The sequence below is a fragment of the Amaranthus tricolor genome, chromosome 7 (assembly GCF_026212465.1).
Source record: "Amaranthus tricolor cultivar Red isolate AtriRed21 chromosome 7, ASM2621246v1, whole genome shotgun sequence".
Classification (NCBI taxonomy): Eukaryota; Viridiplantae; Streptophyta; class Magnoliopsida; order Caryophyllales; family Amaranthaceae; genus Amaranthus; species Amaranthus tricolor.
Window position 1 is genome coordinate 9,670,243 of NC_080053.1, and position 20,576 is coordinate 9,690,818.

Here is a 20,576-nt window from a genome sequence, read left to right on the forward strand (position 1 = left end):
CATAACTCTCAAAACCCACGCCTCGCTGTTAAACCATCTGAAAACCCATTCCCTATCAAACAAATTGTGAAAACCCTATTTTTCATCTCAAAGCCCACAACATGACTGCGCCTCTGCCGGAGCTCTTGTCAGAATAAACCCACAACTGAATTTTTGGGTTGTAGAGTAATATCCTATTGTCTTTTTTTTCTTTTGAATTCTGATTTTTTGGGTTAGAGGTATATTTTCTTCAATTTATGGATTTTAATTAGAGGTGTTCATTCGGTTGATCGGGTCGGTTTCGGACGGGTGTTATTCGGTTCGGTTGCATTTCGGATCGGTTATTTTTCGGCTGTGTGTTACAACGGGTCACACTCGGGTCGAGTCGGTTAGTCACGGTTCGGTTAGAGATCGGTTATTCAAGCTATCGGGTTAGCATCAGTTCGGTATCGGTTGAAGTTCGTGTCGAGTGTCAATCGGTCTCGGGTTGTCATCGATTACTAATTGGTTCGGTTTTTTCGGGTACAGATCGGGTTCGAGCTTTATTTTTCGAGTAGTTATCGGTTACGAATAACTATTGATCGGGTCAATATCGAAATAAGTTAATAGTCAGGTTTTTAATTGATGTATGCTCATTTACTTACAAAAAATAATTACCGATTGTTTTATCAGAAATAGCAGATAGGGGTGTCAAACAGGTCGGGTTGGGTCATTTTCAGATTGGATCATATAAAAATGGGTCAATAAACCCTTAACCTGAACCTGACCCATTTAATTAATGGGTCAAATATTGAAACCCTGACCTGATTTGTAGCAGATCGGATCAACCTGCTAATGACCAATTTAACCTACTTTTTTTTAGGTCATTAAATTCATATATTTCAGATCATTTGACCCATTTAACCTTAATTAAAGGCTTCCTCCAAAAATAAACGTATGCCACTTAATGCAGCGAGCACACGGTATTCTTTAGTAAAAGGCAAAAGCATAGTTCGCTTTGTGCTCACGGCGTGACTGCGTAAGTTGGTATGAGATCTGTGGAAGTGATTTAAAGGATTTTTCTTTTATTAGTATCTTTCATAGCCGATGTGGGACAACTTCCTTTGTTATTGAAAGTCATCTTCAGCTGACAAATCCCTTAGCCGATGTGGGACAACTTCCTTTCATATTGAAAGTCATCTTCAGCTGACAAATCCCTCAATACATGGTAATTGGTATTATCTTAGTTTTACGAAGTATTTGGCAAATGTTGATCCGTCTTAAATTTAATAAATGGGTTAAACATGTTTTTTTCGGGTTTAAATATTCAACCTGAACCTAACCCATTTAATAAACAGATCAAGTCGGGTTGACCCATTTAATTAATTGGGTCAAAAATCTAAACCCAAACCCGCTAATTTCGAGTCGGTTTCAGATCAGGTTAGCAGGTCGGGTCAGCTTTTACCAGCCCTAATATCAGGCAAATCAATTTATTTCAATACACATATATATATATATATATATATATATATATATATATATATATATATATATATATATATATATATATATATATATATATATATATATATATATATATATATATATATATATTCTGTATGCAATCTCTTCTGTATAGAACTTGTGTTCTTCCTTTTTCCGTATTATTAGAAAACTGAAATTGGACTTAATTTGCTAAAATTAGGTGAAAATTTGATTTGGATTTATAACAGTTCGATTTACAATCGGTTCGGGTTTGTATCAGTTCGGGTTAAAAACAGTTCGATTAATAATCGATCGGGTTTGTATCAGTTCAGGTTAAAAACAGTTCGATCTTAATCGGTTTTAGTCAGGTTACATTCAGTTATGTGCATAATTCGGGTCGGATTTGACTCGGGTCGATCACTGTTCAGTTCGGGTAATATCGGTTAAGGTTTATATGTCGGTTATAAAATTCGGTTGCAGTTCGAGTTCGATTTTGCCCTTTTCGGTTATCAAACGGTTCGAGTGAAGTATCGGTTCGGGTAATTGCGGTTCGGTAAACCTAAAAAACTTACATTTTTTCGGGTGGGATAATTTTCGATTCCGGGTCGGATTTTCGGGTCGGGTTTGTTTTGAACAGCTCTAATTTTAATGAATATATATAGTGTAGCACCTCCCGATTTTTATGACGTCATTATTTAATATTTTAATAATTTGTGGAGATTTTATAACTATACTAAATTATTTTTGAATTAGTTTTAATAAATTTATTTTATGTACGAATTTAAATGTTAACATAATTATATTAGAAAATATATATATATATATATATATATATATATATATATATATATATATATATATATATATATATATATATATATATATATGCGATTACTAAAATAAAGAGATTTGAATTAAAATTATTATTTTATTAAATTTGTGGGCACACGTACATTGTTCACAAGAAGATGAATATAGATAATTAAATAAATAACTAAATAAATAAATAAATAAAATAAATAGGATGAGTTAGGTTTTAAGCGGGTATTACTCCCTCTCTTCTTCACCCAATTCACACGCCTCGCTTCCCCTTTCCTTCTTCCTTCTTTCTTTCCCTCCTTACTTCCCTTCTCCCTCTACTGTGTCGCCAGGGCTGGCTGTTGTGCCGCCCCTTGTGACTGCCGGCCAGTTGCACGGCATCTCCTCCAAGATTCCCCAGTCCCTGGCCTTGGATCTCGATCCTCACCACAGCAGCTGCGCTGCGTTTTTTTCCAACCGGCAGCCACACCACAGTGAACAGCCGTCCACCCTTCTACCACCAGCAACCGCTTCACTTCCTGCGGCCAGCAACTAGCGGCTGTGACAGCAGCAGCCCTGAGCCGTGACTCCATCCACCACCACACTAACCACTCTTCTCTCCACCCCTCTCTTGTTCACCTAAGTAAGCCATGTTCTCTTACCTAATTGATTTTCTCTTTTTTTTAATTGAAATTGTTACAGTTTATGATTTTTGTATTATTTTCATTGAATCTTTTTGTGGGTAAGAGTTTAATTGATGAATTGAACAGGTTTGAAGTGTGATTAGAAATTATGGGTTGTGTGTTGATTGTGTATTAATTTGGTTTAATCTTATCATGGGTAATAGAAATGGTGTTATCCTTGAGCATGAAATAATTAGGGTTTGATTTAGAAATGAGATTACTAGCCGGGTGTGCGTTGTATGCTACTTTGGTGGTGTTATGATTAATTGAATAACATGAGTTGTTTTAAGACTTGGTTAATTATTTTTGTGATAATTAGTAGTGAATTTGATTAAACTTGATTATAGTTATGATTTTGGTGGTCAAATTGGAAGTAATAGGTTGTCATTGACAAGTACTCTTAGTAGGTTGTTATTGAATTTATAAATAGGTAATTTTAGTAAGGCCACGAGAATAATATCAACTTATTGTAGAAGGTTGTTAAGTTACTTGTGGTGATGCTCGATTGTAGTCTTTCTAGCTGTGGAGAATGTAGTGAAAGATTTCGCAATCCGGCCACTTTAAGAATTGTCATCATGTCATATTAGTTTTATATTTAACATTGCGAGACTTAAGTGTGAATTGTGGATTGTTGTTTTATTTTAAGATAATGTGAATCGTTATAACTCAAAGTTAGTTGATGTAAGGAAGCGTTTCACATAATCCTTTTATTCTTTTGTCGATGGAAAGACTTGTGTTATTGTTGAACTAACGATTATGATTGGTGTTGAATGAGTTGCGTACGTGCTAGAAGTAATTGAAAACTTGTTGTGAATGAATGATAGTGGTTACTTTGGCTTTTAGTTGGTATGACAAAGTAGTTAAGGGAATTTATTAGTTCTATTCCTAACTTGTATAGGTTTTCAGTTCGTAAGAGGAAAGTAGAACCTTAGTTGGGTGACTTTTGTAACATTTAGTCGTGCAGTGACGCTTGCAGGTGCGTACAAGCAGTAATTAACAATCATATTTATTGTTTCAAAGTACTATCAATATTTTGTGATTATATGCATCGTATTAGAAATTATAGAGCACCGGAAAGTAAACGATGCTATCGAATAGTCATAACAGTGGTATAGGCAAGTAGAATGAAAGCACTAGGAGACTATGAGAACAAATTCCTAAATAGTAGAGAACGCACTATGGTTTCGTGTGGTATCGAATTGATTCCCTAGTTATTGAGCCTTGATTTTGATTAGTTAGCGTGACTCAATTGGATTTATGTCCAGTTGATTTAGTAGTCCATTAGGTGAGATCCGACGGGATCACCGTAAGGGGGTTATGAGCATACTTTTGTCATTGGGCGCCGGGTGGCCGATCCCGCCCCTTGACTGAGGTGTTACCATGCGGGCCTTGCAAATGCCAATATGGTGGCCTCTTTACTGGATTGGTACACCAGTGTGTTAGTTTTTCCCAAAGGTAAGACCCGAGAGGGTTAGCTGGAGGGGGTATGAGCTCATACTTTGCCATGGGCGCCGGGTGGCCGATAACACCCTTGGCCGTGTCACTGCCATGAATAGAGAAAAGATCCACTACTTTTGAATATATTTCGAGGGATTAGTAGTTGAAAGAGAAATCATGAGTAAATTATTTTTGTTTAATTTATAGAAAAAGCCATTATTTGCTTCAGTTGCAATATTAATTTGTAAGATTCACATTTGAATTTTGTTGTGGGGTAGCTGCTTTTAGTTTGCTCATGTAGCAAGTTACTTGATGACAATTGGCTTAATTAAAATGTTGTTGAATTTAATTTTTTATTTTAACTGTTAACATTTTTTTAAAAATTGCCACTGGAAACTAGGATGAATACATCTCGAAAGGAGAAGCGAAAAGCGGTTAGATTTGAAAAGAAGCTACATAAACATCAACATCTGGTAAACTATTGTTCGTGGTTCTATTCAATTGTGTTTTCCGTCATTTTGTGTTTTTGTAATCTTATGTCATATATTTATATTAATTTTTTTTTTGTTAATTTGTATTTATTGAGTAAACATTTTCTTCTCTAGATACTTCGCAGATCCAAACAAAACTTAGAAAATATGGGGAACTATAATTTAAGCAATTCAATTGATAAAGACAGAGACAAAGGGACAGACGGGGAGTTCAAGGTTTTAGAAATCGAGAACATGCAGAACTTGATTGATAGTGATGCTAGTAGGATTAGTAAGAAGAAACATAAGGTCATTACAAACAAGTCAAAGTTTGAGGAGTATTTACAATTGGAAACGACACCCGGACCTTCTATAGAGGAGGACATGGAGATGGAATTCAAATTAGCTAAAAAGCTCAAGTTAAAGAAGGGAAAAAAATTGCATGACGAAGGTGATGGACTTAATAACTTGTTTGAAGGGATTCCATCTTTTGAGGAATTCGGCACGCTAACTAAAAGTCCAGCAAATATTGACGAAAAGGTTCGTAAGAAAAAGAGAAAGAAAAGCGACAAATCTGAAAAAAAAGTTGGTCTTGCTGATGATGCTTCTCAGGATGTTCAAAATGAGAAGGGTGTAATATGTGAATCATTTGAATCACGGGAAGTAGGTGAGATTGATAAGGAGGTGGAAAAAGATGCTACCATTGCTAAACAGAGTGTTGGTAAGTATGTTACACCGCAATTGAGATCTTGTTCGAGTGATAGTTTACATGAGTATTTACCCATTCGAAGACGGATACGAGGTACTACTTCATCTTTTCTTTATCATACTTATTGTTCTAGGCTGTTTCAATTCTAACATGCCTCTCTTTTGCGTTAGGTTTGTTGAATAGGGTGTCCGAGTCCAATGTGGAGTCGATTGTTGGAGATATTTTTTCAATATTTCAGGTATGACATTCTAGTTCAAATGCATTGTATTTCATTATATTTTTTTCCTTGTTTATGATTAGTGTGTAAGAGTAAAACTTAAAAGACTTATCTGAAGTCATTCATTATGCTTCGGTGCTTTAGTACTAATGAGAAAATCGATATAGAAGTCTTTTCTCTGGCCACTTACTTTGTTAACATTTAATTTTTTTTCTGCCCTACCTATGCCTTTGACATTCTTTTTTTTTCCCCAAAACATTACATTCTTTCATCTCAAATTTTTGCATGATGATCATTTGATTTTTACTAAAGCTCACACTGTACATTATTTTTCTGTAGTCTGTTAGTCGAGCTATTGCATCACAAATGATTACTGAAGAGGTATTGGCTTCATGTATTGGGGGTCCAAGAGGAAACGAACAGTAAGATTTAACCTTTTGAAACTTCTACTTTTGAAATGTAGTAAAATTTAGTGCAAATGCTAAGGAAAAGGAGCAAATGCTCTAATAATAACTTTAATGTTTTAAGATTTTTACTTTTTGTTGTGACGTTAGTTGATATGAGGAAGTGACATTTGTAGGTGTAATATGTACCCTTAATCCTTTTCCCACTTTTGTATCTTTGACCTTGTTGGATAACAAATACTATGTCTGATCACATATGACATGATTGTTGTTAAACTAGACCTAGATTGTCAGATTTTGATTTTAGGAAAATTTTACTGGGTGACCCTGATTTTTTGGCTTTTCTACTAATGTTTTTTAAATCCATGTGGTGACCTTCTTCCAAGTTTTCATGTGGTAGACAAATGTTAAGATTTTAATTAAATTAAGTGCTTATTTCGACTGTATTTCAAAATATGTAGTCAATTAGGGTGATCACGACGTTTCTTTTTTGAAAACAATGTTATTACATTGGGTAAAAATAACGTAAAGTTAACAAAAAAAACTTCTCTTTTATTTACCAAGTGGAAAAGCTGAAAGGTCAAGGTCACTACATGAATTAAAAAAAAATGTTTGCCTACCACGTAGAAAAGCCGAAAGCTCGGGGTTACCACATAGAATTTCCTTTAATTTTATGAGATATGAGATTCAAGCTATATCTTGTGTAACTCCAACATATTTCTTGTTGCTCCCTGGGGGTATGACAATGCGTACAGAGCATTCAAATTCAAGCGCTAATGAGTTTGCCTTGACTAGCTTAATTTGGGTAGTCTCATGCTAAATTAGTCCTTTTTCATTACTTTCCATTTCCAATATTTCTTGGCCACTCTTTGGATTTGATGCTTCCACAGTCCTACCTAATTATCTTTTCGAATATTTGGCTTCTTCTAGCTTTGTTTCTCTATTGAGTTCATTGATCATTGACACGTTGCTTATTTAACACTCGTTTATGACATGTAGGTATGCTGCAGTGTTTGCTGCATTTGTAGCTGGTATGTCTGCGTTGGCGGGAATCGACTTTGCTGCTAGACTTATGGCATCCCTTGCGAAATCGTTTGAGGTATAGTCTTCGTAACTTGTTTGAAGAATTAGAATATTTTCTTATACGCATCTAGAATTCTTTTTTGTTTTTTGTTATTTTCACTCTTTATAGAGTTATCTGGATTACGCTTTGGTGCAATGTGCGTATATCCTCTTTAGGAATCTATTTGGCTTCTCATTTTTTCAGCTCACAATGTTGGTTGTAAATCTTTTTATTGTCATTATAGGATGAATACTTGAAGGAAGACAATCTATCTCTCAGAAACTTATCCCTTTTGCTCTCCTACTTGTGCATATTTGGAGTGTGCTCAAGGTAAATTTTCCAGTTGAGGCTAACTGTTTATTTGTTTTTAATACATACATACATATATAGTGTGATACCGAAGTCTTTTCATAGCAAGCAATGTAGGCTTAAAACTACTCGCACAATTCTTTATTTAAAGTCAAAATTGAAGTTTTGGTCATAGTTGCGACAACAATCACAAAACGGATTTCGCGCTTAATGTATGTGATTCTAGGGTCAATGTGGTCTATACTTCGATTGGGTTAACTCAAAAAACTAATGCGGCGTTGCGGTCTTGTATATGTATTATGCCTTTATTTTCCCTTTAATTCTCCCCACCATTAGAGGGATTGAGTTTATAAAATGGGTTGGGGGTGGTTAAAAGGACGGATGGAAGGGTAAACACAAGAGGTGAGAAATGCAGCTCTATTTAAAGTCAAAATTGAAGTTTTGGTCATAGTTGCGGCAACAATTGTAAAACGGATTTCGTGCTTAACGTAGATGATTCTAGGGTCAATGTGGTCTATACTTCGATCGGTTTAACTCAAAAACTGATGCGGTGTTGCGGCCTTGTATATGTATTATGACTTTATTTTCCCTTAATTCTCCCCAACATCAGAGGGATTGAGTTTATAAAAGAGGGAGGGAAAATGAAATCCTCCCTTTCTTTCTCCCAACCCTTTATCCCTTTATCATGATGAGTGATCTTATTCCCTCTTTTGCATTCCGTCCCTTCTTGTTTTTCTTTTAAAACATACAAAGTTTAGTATAAATGATTTTTTCCTTTCTTAAATAGGAACATCCTTCTATGTCCTGCTTTGGCCGGGTGTTGGCCATTGGTTAGCACAAGTGTGTTTTTATCTCAATTGTTTATACTTTTTTGGGGGTGTGGAGTTTCACTAGTTTAAGGACTGAACACCTAGTTCTAAAAGGCACGAAGCGTCTTAAGGTGTTACGGGTCTCTAGAACTTAGTGTTTAGATATTAGGCAATGCGGCTAGCCTTTGGTGGTGTGGAAGACGCCTCAAAATCTAATAAAATCTAGAAATCCTAATATAAAAGAGAGAAAAAACATGTGGTAGGATTTTGAGGTTAAGATCAAAAGGTGCTATAAGGTGCTCTAAGGCGATCTCTTTAATGAATCACCTCGCATTATCAAGGCCCTCAAACAATCCCCACCAAAGGCGTTAGCCTTAGCCACACGTAGGTGCATTTTTTAAAGTAAGGTTTAGACCATGCTAAATCTGGTCATTATGGTGGGATTTGTTGTTACCAATTCTTGTTATATTTTCTTCTACCGTCTAGGAGCTGTAACTATGCTATTCAGCATCTGGTTTTGTTTTTCTCAACTTGTTCTGATGTTTGGTTTAACCTTACAGTGACTTAATTTATGATTTTCTATCCAAGCTAAGCAAGAGGTTGACAGAGGTAGATGTGTCTACCATCTTGACGGTTTTACAATGTAAGGATTCTTCTCTTTTTAGTGATTCGTGATGTGATATGGGAATCATCTTATTTGTTTATCTTCTTTCCGAGTTCTTCTATTGCTCATCCTGTTCACAACATGCTTTTGTTTCTAGATACTCCATTGTTTTTTAGGGAGTGGGGCCGTGGGAATGGGATGAGATTGGTGGCAAGGTTAGAAAGTTCAGTTAATATTATACCCTTTTCTGTAGTTTTTCAATCACATATCTCACCTAGAGTTTCCAAATTTTCCCTTTCTTTATATGCAATTGTAAACTACTACTACTACTATTGCTTGCTTGTCATTTTCCCTATCCAATTATTTGGATATAAGCTTTAGAACCGTACTAAAGTTGAGTTAGCTGATCATATTTCATGTAATAAAAGGTTGTGGAATGAAGTTGCGTGGGGATGACCCTATTGCCATGAAGGACTTTATTCAGAGTGTTCAAAGTAGAGTAACTGAGTTAAAGGCTGCTTCTGGAAATACTGAGGCAACTACATATAACAAGAGAGTATGATTTTGTGTCCCTTCAAAATATACAAAGATCTTTTTTTTTCTTTCTTGCAATTGTGATCATTAGTTAAAAAATTTGAAATGCTCAGATGGAATTTATGCTTGAAACTATTTGCAATATCAAGAATAATAAGAAGCGGGTGAAGGATGATTCTCCACCGCACACACGCATAAAGAAATGGCTGCAAAAGGTATTTTTCATCCCTATATATCTCCCAGTTTCAATCAACTTTCATTTTTATTGTTAATTATTTTCACATGATTTAGTTTTGGTTCTTAGTTCTTAATTTGGCATATCTAAGATGTGTCCACTTGAATTTCTCCACAAAAATTGAGCTTTTCAAAGTTATCTCCTATGTTACTTTATCTAGGACCAGAAATAGAGTATTTTATTTCAGAGAACGCTAAATTGGACACCAGAACTCATACCTGTGTCTCAGTCGAGACAAATACCAGGGTGCGAATAATCTAAAGCTAGCTATGTTTAGACTCTTAATTTAATATTATAGACTCAACTAGCATCAAGGGAAAACAAAGCATGTTCATTTCAAAAGAGGGAATCCTTTCTGGTTTGCTAAGAGCTTTTACAAAAGAAATCCTTTTTTCTTTTGGTGAAGGCTTGCCTCATTCTTCTTTGTATTATTTAATTTTCATCCATAATGCATGTTTTTTTAAATATATGTAAATGAACTTTGAAATTAATCTTGTTAGTTTTGATATAGATAGGACCACATAAAGTATAATCTTTGTTGGTGACGATTTGCCATGTTAGTTTGTTTTGGTTCACGTACTAGATGGGATTAAGCTTTGACATTGTTTTTATATTGGTTTGTTTTAAATTTTTTTCTTATTTTCAGCTTAGAGTCGAGGATATTACTATTCGTGGAGTCAAATGGAGTAAGCTGCTTGATCCTCTAAAGAAAGGGCAATGGTGGTTTTCAGGGGACGTATCATCTCCAACAGAAGAGATTCATAAAGTTTCTGACAAAGAGGTCAATGAAGCCCAGAAGATGATGCAGCTAGCTGCCAAACAAAAGATGAACACCGATATTAGAAGGGCAATTTTCTGTGTGATAATGAGTGGAGAAGATTACATCGATGCATTTGAACAACTATTGAGCTTGAATCTGCAAGGAAAGCAGGTATTTTCCATCATTTGAGTACAAACTCGTTTTAACTTGATTTGTCATTTATGATTTCTGTGCGTGACCTTAAAATTAAACATCGATGCTATGGAATTTGCAGGATAGAGAGATCATGCGAGTCCTCATAGAGTGTTGTTTGCAGGAGAAGATGTTTAATAAATATTATACTGCTCTTGCTTCCAAGCTTTGCAGTCATGACAAGAACCACAAGTTCACTCTGCAGGTTTAACTTTTGAAGAACTTCCCATTTCGGCCTTACTTGTATTGAGATTAAATATTTATGGGGAAATTAAAGTCAAACTAAGAAAATAAGGTTATTGGAGGAGAAAATTAAAAGAATATTATTGTTGTCAAGGCAAAAAATACTTTTAAAGTGATGGAGAAAGAAATAGAAGAATTATTTTCCTCATTTTACCCCCAAAAAAAGGTTGATTACCTTCTTTTTCTTCATCTTCCACATACTATTATATTTTTTATCCTTTATTTTTCCTTTTAAATTCACCTCAACCTCCCTTTATTTTTATAGTTTGACTTCTATTTTCCCTTTAAATATTTATCCTCATTCCTCAATACAAGTATAGTGGATGTCACAAAACTCAATATGAATTGAAGCTAAAGTTTTTAATATGTTGAGTGCTATCGTTACATGCTTAGATTTGTGCATAATTAGATTTTAGTAGCAAATGTTGTATTTAAATTATGTGAGATTTGAACATACATATATTTAAAATCTGTGATGCAGTATTGCCTTTGGGACCAGTTTAAAGAGCTGGAGTCCATGCCTTTGAGGAGATCAATGCACCTGGCCAGATTTGTGGCAGAGATGCTTGCAAGTTTCACCCTTTCCCTTGCAACTTTAAAAGTAGTTGATCTAACTGATGCCACCCAACTTACTGCAAAGAGGATCATGCATTTCCGGATGCTTTTCGAGTCTATTTTGGAATATTCAGATAGCGTAGTGTGGAACATCTTTACACGAATAGGCATCACGCCTGAGCTGGAAGATCTACGAAGTGGTCTCGAGTTTTTCATGAGAGAGTATGTCGTAGCAGTTAACAATAGTGTTGCTAAAAGGTTTAAGCTTGCAAAGAAAGCGCTCAACAATGCTCAAGGTGTTTTGATGTAGAACAAGTGAGATTTTTTTTTTTTTATTTTTTTAATTAAATCAAATGTCAATTTTTTGACTTAAAGGTAAAAGCTCCAAAGTTCCTTCCTCTACCCTAGAACTATATCTTTCTGTAGGAAGCAAGACATCATATTGGGTTGCATTTGGTACAAGAAAAATCAAAGCAAGTGTACCAAATCTAAAGCAATTCCTTACAAAAACTACCAACCACAAATTAGTGAAATTAGTTCTGGAAACATTAAAAAGATGAAGTACCATTCCGCCTATCATCTTAGAAGTAAGGGAGCCTAAGCTATCAATGCACATCAAGAGTGCGAAAAACGTTCCCTCGATGCCTAAAGGACAAAGCCTTGTACTCAACACTACCATTGGCATCCATCGTACGCGACTGATTATGTGATAAACCGTTTCCTCCATGATAATGAAGAAAGAATCTGGGATTCCAAGTAGTAAATTCCATCTAAGGATGAACATTAAATCTAACATTCCAGATACACCGTAGAGGAGTTGTGCATGGAAGAGTAGAGTTCTAAGTGGGAAGTCTTTAAAGAATCTATGGTAGATGAATACACCAATTATTGATCCCACAGCTCCAATTGCATACATCATTCCAACAAATTCCTGCACTTGTACAAATTGGTAAGAACCATTAGCTTCTATACATGGCACTATACGGGTCTAGGATCCTATTGAATCCGCAATAGACCTAACCTGAATTTTACGATCTTGGTTTGAGCGTTCAGACTATTCAGTAAGTTGCACAATAATATAAAAGATAGTGTTTTTTTTAAGGATATTAGAGAAGAAAAACATACCTTGGAGAAAGCAGGACCAACTTTAGGATCAGTGTACCAATAAAAATGACCTTCATGAGTGCTATAACTAAGGGCCAAAGTAAGAAACATGAATAGTGATGGTTTCCACACTTGAGGGTACTTTATTGTTGTGTATATATTTTCCATTGCTCTTCCTACCCTTTCTACGACCTGGTTCACATGATCATTATATACAAAATTTTCAAGTCACATTAAAAAAAGTATACACATATTACTCTAATTTGTATTTCTAATAGAATTATACATTAATTTATTGTATTGTTGTTTAAAATGTTTAATGAGCACAAAATATAAAGAAAACGTTACATAGAACAACATTTCATGATATTAGTTTTAAAAAATCATTTTATAAAATTTTTTTTCTTAAAAAGCACCTTATAAAACCATTTTGGTTTGAAATGTGCAACCGTAGGTGTTATAATGCAATATATATTTCACAATTTATGAGTAGAGAGAGAGATCTAACCTTCTTAGAACCTTGAGTAGAGGTGGAAACTCTTTGTTCATACATAAGAAAACCCAAAATTATAAGTGAAGTTGGTGCCACAGCCAAAAGTCCAAGTGCTTCCTAACAAAAGAGAAAACAAAAGCATATTCATAACACTAATAGCTATTTTTTCTTATGTACTATTGCGAAGTTGAGAATTAATTAAAAGATCTGTTAAAACATAAACAGGTGCTAACCAAACCAATTGACCAATGCCTCACTCTCACACTGGAGAAAGAATTTCGGCACGAGTTTGCGTAGGCTATAAATGAGACTTTTTGGTTAAAAATTTTATTATTACTAAATTGCATAAAATAAAACAGAAATAAATCATTTAAGTTGGTTCGATACATAAAGCAAAGATGACAATTTGACTCATTGACCTCTAGTAATATTGTGGATTCACCCATGGTCACACTAATAATTTATTAATGAGTTAGACAATTAGAAATTAAAATTTGCATCTATATCAATTATTTGAACCTAAATTAAGTGTTGAATTTCCTCTGTCCATGTAAAAGCTAATAAAAACTAATTAGTTCATAAAAGACTATTAAAGCGAATTACTTTTGTATATTTACTCTACGTAAAAGTCTTGTATTGATTTGGTCCACAATATTAAATGTATATCAATCTAATAATGAGTATTTTCAATGTTTATACTTGATTGTACATCTAAAGTAAAAATACTAACTATTTTAATATCTTTTAAGATTAGTGTATACTAAAATAATATAGAGCAAGTCCATACAAGACTTTCTCTTACTGTATTAAAAAAAAGACTAATAGGTAAACTAAATTTTAACTAGGCTTAGGTAAGTATGTAACTTAAATACTAATAGGAGAAAGCCCAACTAAGTCCATACAAAGTCTAAATTTGGTATTTAACAAAGTTTTAGTCTTCATATCCAAGGGATTGTCTTTAGTAGTAATCTTAACAATGTAATCTCTTCGGTGTTATGGATTCCCAAATGAAGTTGTATTTAACGTCAATATGCTTGGTCTGCTATGGTTATATATTCCGCTTGAGTCGTATACATGAATGTCACATATTGCAACGAAGAAACCAAACTAATTGCCATACAACCCACATTGAATACAAAGCCTGAGGTTCACTTTCTACATTCAAGTATTCATTATAAATTAACTCACTGTACCCAACGAGCCTAATTTTTTCTCTCCTTAAATTTAGAGACACCTTCGATGCACCCTTCAAATGACCATTTCACCGCATCTCAATACCACTTTCGTAGATTTTCCATTTATCTATCAACTATGCTCATGCTTGAGCAATGGTCTAATACAATAACTTGCTTCACCCTACTAACAACATTTGTGTATGGAAAACTTCACCCTACTAACAACATTTCTCTAGTGAATTTTGGACTGTTGTACATTAGGAGATAGTGATTTTATGGTTGATATGTATCATTATCAACCCTTATAGCTTTTAAAACTCTTGGAGGCTCGACCTCCTCACAAGCATTATGTGTTGAACCACATTGTTGGTCATAGAAATATTCAAAGGAGGACCAAGCATAGAAGACTCATCAAATACATCATCCCTAGAAGTGATTATTCTTATAGTCTTACTACACCACACCCTATACCCATTAACATCATTATCATAACCCATGAAAATCTTTCTAACCCTAAGTTCAAGTTTCCCTTTATTTACATGAATACATGTCAGACAAGCAAACGTTTTTTTATTTAAGTAATCTACCGTGAAGAATAGCATACTTTTTAGCGACACTTGAGGTTAAGAGCGGTATGTTATGAGCGATTGATCAAGTAACATATCGTAGACACCATTTTCGGCCCAAAACTCTTTACTCGAATTTGCTTGATTCAACATGCATCTAGCTCTCTCCTTCAATGTCTTATTCATCCTCTTAACCATCTAATTTTTTGAGGTCGACCTACAAATTTGCGATATTTCATGTTCATTGCTTAGAGTACACCTTGAGAAACTCTTTCTCAACATACTCAAGCCCATTGTCGGTCCTCAATGTTTTGATGCTCTTTCCATATTCTTGTTTATCTTGGTCTTTCAATCCTTAAGATACCCATCACCTCATCCTTAGTTTTGATGAAGTAATATCAAACTTTCCTAAAGTAATAATCGTCAATGAATGTGAGTAGGTGGATGGTAATTGCACTTGCATCCACACAAAGAAGTCTTCCTAGTTGGACCCTAAAGATTCAAACGGTGTCCGATTTGGGTTTGATTTTGAAGTTTTATAAATCAAAAAAAAAAAAAAAACCAAATTTTAAGTAGGACTTTACAGCTTTTACTATGCACGTCTAAGAAGTTAAGACCAAAAAAACCTTAAATAAAAATATAACTTGGTGGTAGTTCTTTTCTTGTGAAGCAATAATTATCGATGAAACATGAAAGTGTTGAAGCAGAAAATTAACAAACTTTCATCCATTTGTACAATTAGATTGTTGAAGTTGAAAATGAGAAATATTTTATATAGAATTTTGTTCGGCTTGATCTATAACTTATGGTGCCATGTATGGGAATCAAAAAACAATTATATTGTTTTTAGTTTCAAAAAATTCAATGCAAACTATTAGTTAAGGTGCAAATTAGTCAATTCGATGTAAATCAGTCAATTATGTGCAATTTAGTCAAATTCAGTTAAATAGGTTCAATTTGGATTGACATTATAAAAATTGGTTCGGTTCAATTTGAATTACGAAAACATGATTTGGGTTTGGACTGAAAAAAGTCAAAATAATTGAATTTGGTTTGATTTGGAATTGTATTGAATCTAAACCAAACACCAAACACCAAAGTTTCATCCCTAGCTCTGATAGTAATTATTGTTTGCAAGATGATCTAACTGGTTTAGATTATCTAATTTAACCTGGGAAAAATGCTTAGAACCTATAATTAAATGGGAAAACTGCAAATCAGAAACCCTAATTCATGAAATAGTTATGCAAAGCTGATCAAAAATAAAGAAATACTAAGAAATTAGCGTGGTTAACCTAATGTGGGCCACGTTCACAACTAGCCTAAGTGTTTTATTGATGAAAGTAAAGTTTTCTTGAAAGTTTTAAGATGGCTTACGGTAGTGATCTTAGTTTGGAGAAAAGTGCTTTAGATTAAAATTAGAGAGAAGTAGAGAGACCCCAAAGTATTAACCTTACTTATCTAATGTGTGATTAAAGCTATTTATAACACATAGCTTAATAAACTTACAATAAACTATCGAGCAAATATAGAGCACAAAAAACACCTCCAATTAAACTCGAGACGACTTTAAGTATTGATAAGAACCCTTTATTTATCACTTAAAGTGGAATTGAATTTGTGATCCCTAGAGATAAAGTCGACTCGGCTTAACTTATATTCAAAATTAACCAAATTTTCAACCTCTTCGAATAAAGCCACTGATCTATCATTATACAAGGCGCCAACTGAATATGTCAACATCTCCAAATAAGAGTCATTGTGGACCGGAGACATCCAAAATTTATACTTCATAATAACTAAGAGAGTCAAAACGAGCTCAAGTCAAAGTAGGTACTTGACTGTGCACATTCCTCTTTATCCTTTTTTTAGTGGGGATGTGAGTATGGTTTGTCCGCTAACCTTCTCCCTAGTACCCTGACTTTTCTCGGGAATACTATAGGTTGAAGACTTAGACTAAGACTCATATATTAAGAAATATGTTGAGGTTAGCTTTGGTAGGAAATATTATTGTGATATATATGTCATGTAATCTCTATTCAGCCAATAGTTATGTTTAATGTGGTAATTGGTAAACCTCTATGAGGATGCCATTTAGAATTTATCAGTCTTTTTATTAAATTTTATTTCAAGAAAATTTAAAAGAATATATTCATGTATTAAGGAATATGTTGATGTTAACTTTGATAAAAACATTTTTGTTTGATTTATTTATTGTGATATTCATGCCATGTAATTTCAATTTAACCAATATTTGAGTTCATTCTCTATAAAAATGTCATTTAGAATTTTTTTAGTCTTTTAAGTAAATTCTAAGAAAATTTAAAAGAATATACTCATGTATTAAGGAATATGTTGGATATTAACTTTGGTAGAAAATTTAAATATATTTATTGTGATATTCATGCCATGTAATGTCAAATTCAACCAATATTTGCGTTATATGTGGCAAACCTCTAAAAGAATTTTATTTAAAATCTTTCGGTCTTTTAAGTTAAATTGTATTCTATGATATAATTGCTTGATTTACAAAAAGGTTGAAGAAGTAAGTTCATTTTTAGGGATTATACACAATATTTGGGTTTATTTAAATTGAATTATTTGCGAACTGCAATCTCAAAATATAAATCTTTTGTGAATTATAGCCTTAATGTTTTTTTATTTTTTTTGAAAATTACAGCCATCAAATTATCAATGTATACAATGTTTAGGCTAAATCATAGGATTCCAACCATTTTAGCGATCAGAATCATGTGATTTGACTAGAGCCCTGTAGACATTGATACTTTAATGGTCATGATTTCCAAAAAAACATTAATACTTAATTCGCTAGAGCCTTAAATTAAATTTAAATCTATAAGTAAATTATTAATTAAATATAAATACTATAATAACAAATAATAATTTATTTTCAACAAATTATGCAAAAGTTGATTTATTATTATAATTAAAAAAAAAAACTTTTTATCAAATATTGCTAGGGAAACAAATAATTATGCTGAAATGGTGAAAAATAAAGAAAAAGGAACGAAAGGATGAAAAAACAAAAAACGAACCTGAGCTCCTAGCAAATGAATAAGAAATCCACTAATGGAGAAACCCAATAAAGCTCCAAAAGAGTTACAAAAGCCACAAAGAGACTGTAAATCAGCAGCCAATTTATTGACTTGTATACTATTTTTAGCAATACTAGCATCCATTGTTGCAATAGACATAGCCATTCCAGCCTTAACTCCCATCAAACAAGTAAGAGCTAAGCTTACTGGCAACATCGGAACCGCCGTCACAAACACCGATGATAAAACTCCGATGAAGCCAGCAGTTATAAGATAAGGTGTTCGATGATAACCCATGATTGGAAAGACATCAGTAAGTAAACCCCATAAGGGTCTTAAGATCCATGGAATGTAGTTAAATCCAACATAAAACTGAGCTGAAGAAGGTTTTACTTTCTGAACATCTTTCCAGTAATAATCTGTCACGATACGGAATAATGAATCGGAAACGCCTATGTTCAGGCCGTACACAAGGATGATGCCTACGATGAAACTTGAGTCTAAGGAAGATGAGATCTTTTGGAGCCATTCAATGGGTTGGATGAGGAGCTGGGTCAAAGTCAAACTCGGGTTTTCGGGTTTTCGTGGCGATGGTGATGGTGATTGTGGTGGTGATGGTGACGGTGATGGTGAGGTGAGGACATCCTCTGTTTCATTGAAGCTGATTGGGGCCTCCATGGAGAAACAGAGGATGGTGGAAGGAGGATCAAAGACCTTTGACTTTGCAAGTTTCTAAAAATAGGGAGATGCAACCTTGTATTACTTTAGTCTTTAGGTAACATGGGAGTTACATAAATGTGATAATACCAATAAAGTTAATTTTTTGTTTCCTTTATAAGTTTAAAAAGTCACTTTCCATTAAATAAATGTATTAACAAAGCAATTGGTTATTATTGAACATTTAGTGTATATTAATCCTAAGTAAAAATATTACAAAGTATTATAAATAGTATTGGAAAAAATATATTAAAAATACAAGGTCCAAAAGGGGTTCAAAGGATAGGATAAAAGATGAATTGAAAAATCGAGTCAGCAAGAAAAGCCGACTCGACTTTCTTGATGATGGGCCTAAAGCCGACTTGGCTTTAGGTACTGGAAAATGTTTTTGTCCAGCAGAAATAGCCGAGTCAGCTTTCCTGGGAACGGACCTAAAGCTGACTTGGCTTTAGGCTCTGATCAGACCGTTATGATTTAACGTTTTCTTTGAATTAAGTGCATTGGATTCCTTCTTTTAATCCATATCAATTCTGATGTTACCAATACTTGATGATGAGGAATAATGCTCATGAATACCATAGTTATAATTGTATTAATTGGTAGTTATAATGTGCCATAACCCTTTGGTATACTCGAACTAGTATAGATAGGGGCCTGGGGAAGGATGTTATACACACCTAGTTTTTGAACTCTTATCCTTACTTTCTCTCTTACTTGTGTTCTTTCAAAAAGAGTTATAAACTTCTTGTTAGATTTTTCCAAAGTTTATAATTCATTAAACACTTTTTTATTAAGTGACATACCTTAAGTACTAAGGGTGTAATTGTGTTGTTTGTATGTCGTTGTGAATTTTCAAGTCAAACCCAAATACTTTTATGGGGGAAATATTACAAAAGGAAAGTAATTACATGCCTACAACAAATATCAAGTTTGCGAGTAATGGTTGTCGTTACAAAGTTCATCTTCAAGTTTATTCTGTAGTGTTATTGTGTAAGTTTATCAAGTTATCAACAAAGAAAAAATACAAATTCAATTTGTAATTTAAATTTCGCATTATTATATTTGTGATAGTTTTTAGCTCGTGTTTGGAGTTATACCAAATTAACTCAAAAGTTTGAGCAAGACATTGGACATCTTAGGTTAGAGTCAACACAAAATCAGAACCAAGCTAAGTTTAGCTCATACGTAAGTTGAATTAATGTTAAGTCGGGTGAATACAGTTTAAGCCGAGAGTTAGCGCACTACAAATAGGCAGATCACATTACAAGGGTTTAAGTTTTTTACCTGTTCAAAGACAGTTTTTAGTCAAATAATTCAGTAATAGGATTAGAGTACCCGAACCTAATAGGGACCGAACTAGGGATGGCAATGGGTCGGATTCGGCTCGAATTATACATACTCCGACTTTGCTCCGGGTTTTAGTCGAACTTTTTTTTCAGTCCTCCTCCACTCGGAGTCGGATTATGTATACTCCAAGTTTGCCCCGACTCGGACTCTCGGACCTCCAATGGAGTCGGATACGGAGTCGGATTATTATCAAACCTTATCGTTGTGATATTGTACTAAAGATTTAAAGCATACGAAGTTAACAAAATATATTTTTCAAATACAATTTAACAAAAAAATATGTACTTTAAATTCAAGTTTAACATAAGAAATATTTCTAATACTACAATTTAACAAAAAAGTTTCTCGCATTTTGATTTTGCGTATTTTATTTCTCTTGATCTGATTTGTCGTATTTCGATTGATTGATCTAAATAAAAATACCAAGTAGTTTTTCAAAATCGAAAATTACAATTAGTATGAGAGAGAGCTTGAATTAGTCACGTCTAGAGTTTTAAAGGAAACAAAATATTGGGTTAAAAGTTAAATTCAAAGTCAGATTTCCTTCAGGGTCGGAGTCGGGTCAGAGTGTCGGATTTTTAATAAGGTCCAACTCCGATCCGTCTCTAACTCGGATTCGGATCGTGAAGCTGGAGTTGGAGTCGGATAACCTT

The 20,576-nt window shown here is 33.9% G+C and overlaps 2 protein-coding genes and 1 non-coding gene across 4 annotated transcripts; 1 reads left to right on the forward strand and 2 right to left on the reverse strand.

Annotated features, from left to right (window-relative positions):
- Positions 1 to 879: 879 nt before the first annotated feature.
- LOC130819597 (U5 spliceosomal RNA) lies at positions 880 to 995 on the reverse strand. The gene has a single exon (XR_009044636.1). It is a non-coding gene; the product is annotated as a U5 spliceosomal RNA (small nuclear RNA).
- Positions 996 to 2,439: 1,444 nt separating this feature from the next.
- On the forward strand, positions 2,440 to 11,839 carry LOC130817479 (uncharacterized). 2 transcript variants are annotated; one of them, XM_057683203.1, is made up of 14 exons: positions 2,440 to 2,884; positions 3,823 to 3,900; positions 4,762 to 4,834; positions 4,967 to 5,633; positions 5,711 to 5,778; positions 6,097 to 6,179; positions 7,161 to 7,260; positions 7,469 to 7,554; positions 8,903 to 8,985; positions 9,375 to 9,502; positions 9,594 to 9,695; positions 10,362 to 10,646; positions 10,750 to 10,872; positions 11,392 to 11,839. In XM_057683203.1, the coding sequence occupies exons 3-14, from the start codon at positions 4,763 to 4,765 to the stop codon at positions 11,773 to 11,775; spliced, it is 2,181 nt and encodes a 726-aa protein (XP_057539186.1). In that variant the 5' UTR covers positions 2,440 to 2,884; positions 3,823 to 3,900; position 4,762; the 3' UTR covers positions 11,776 to 11,839. The 2 variants fall into 2 exon arrangements, with proteins under 2 accessions (XP_057539186.1, XP_057539185.1); XM_057683202.1 differs by lacking the exon at positions 3,823 to 3,900.
- On the reverse strand, positions 11,815 to 18,727 carry LOC130817480 (probable folate-biopterin transporter 6). The gene is made up of 4 exons (XM_057683204.1): positions 17,860 to 18,727; positions 13,078 to 13,179; positions 12,591 to 12,761; positions 11,815 to 12,396 (listed from the first exon to the last, which is right to left on the reverse strand). The coding sequence occupies exons 1-4, from the start codon at positions 18,535 to 18,537 to the stop codon at positions 11,815 to 11,817; spliced, it is 1,533 nt and encodes a 510-aa protein (XP_057539187.1). The 5' UTR covers positions 18,538 to 18,727.
- Between the last annotated feature and the right edge of the window lie 1,849 nt (positions 18,728 to 20,576).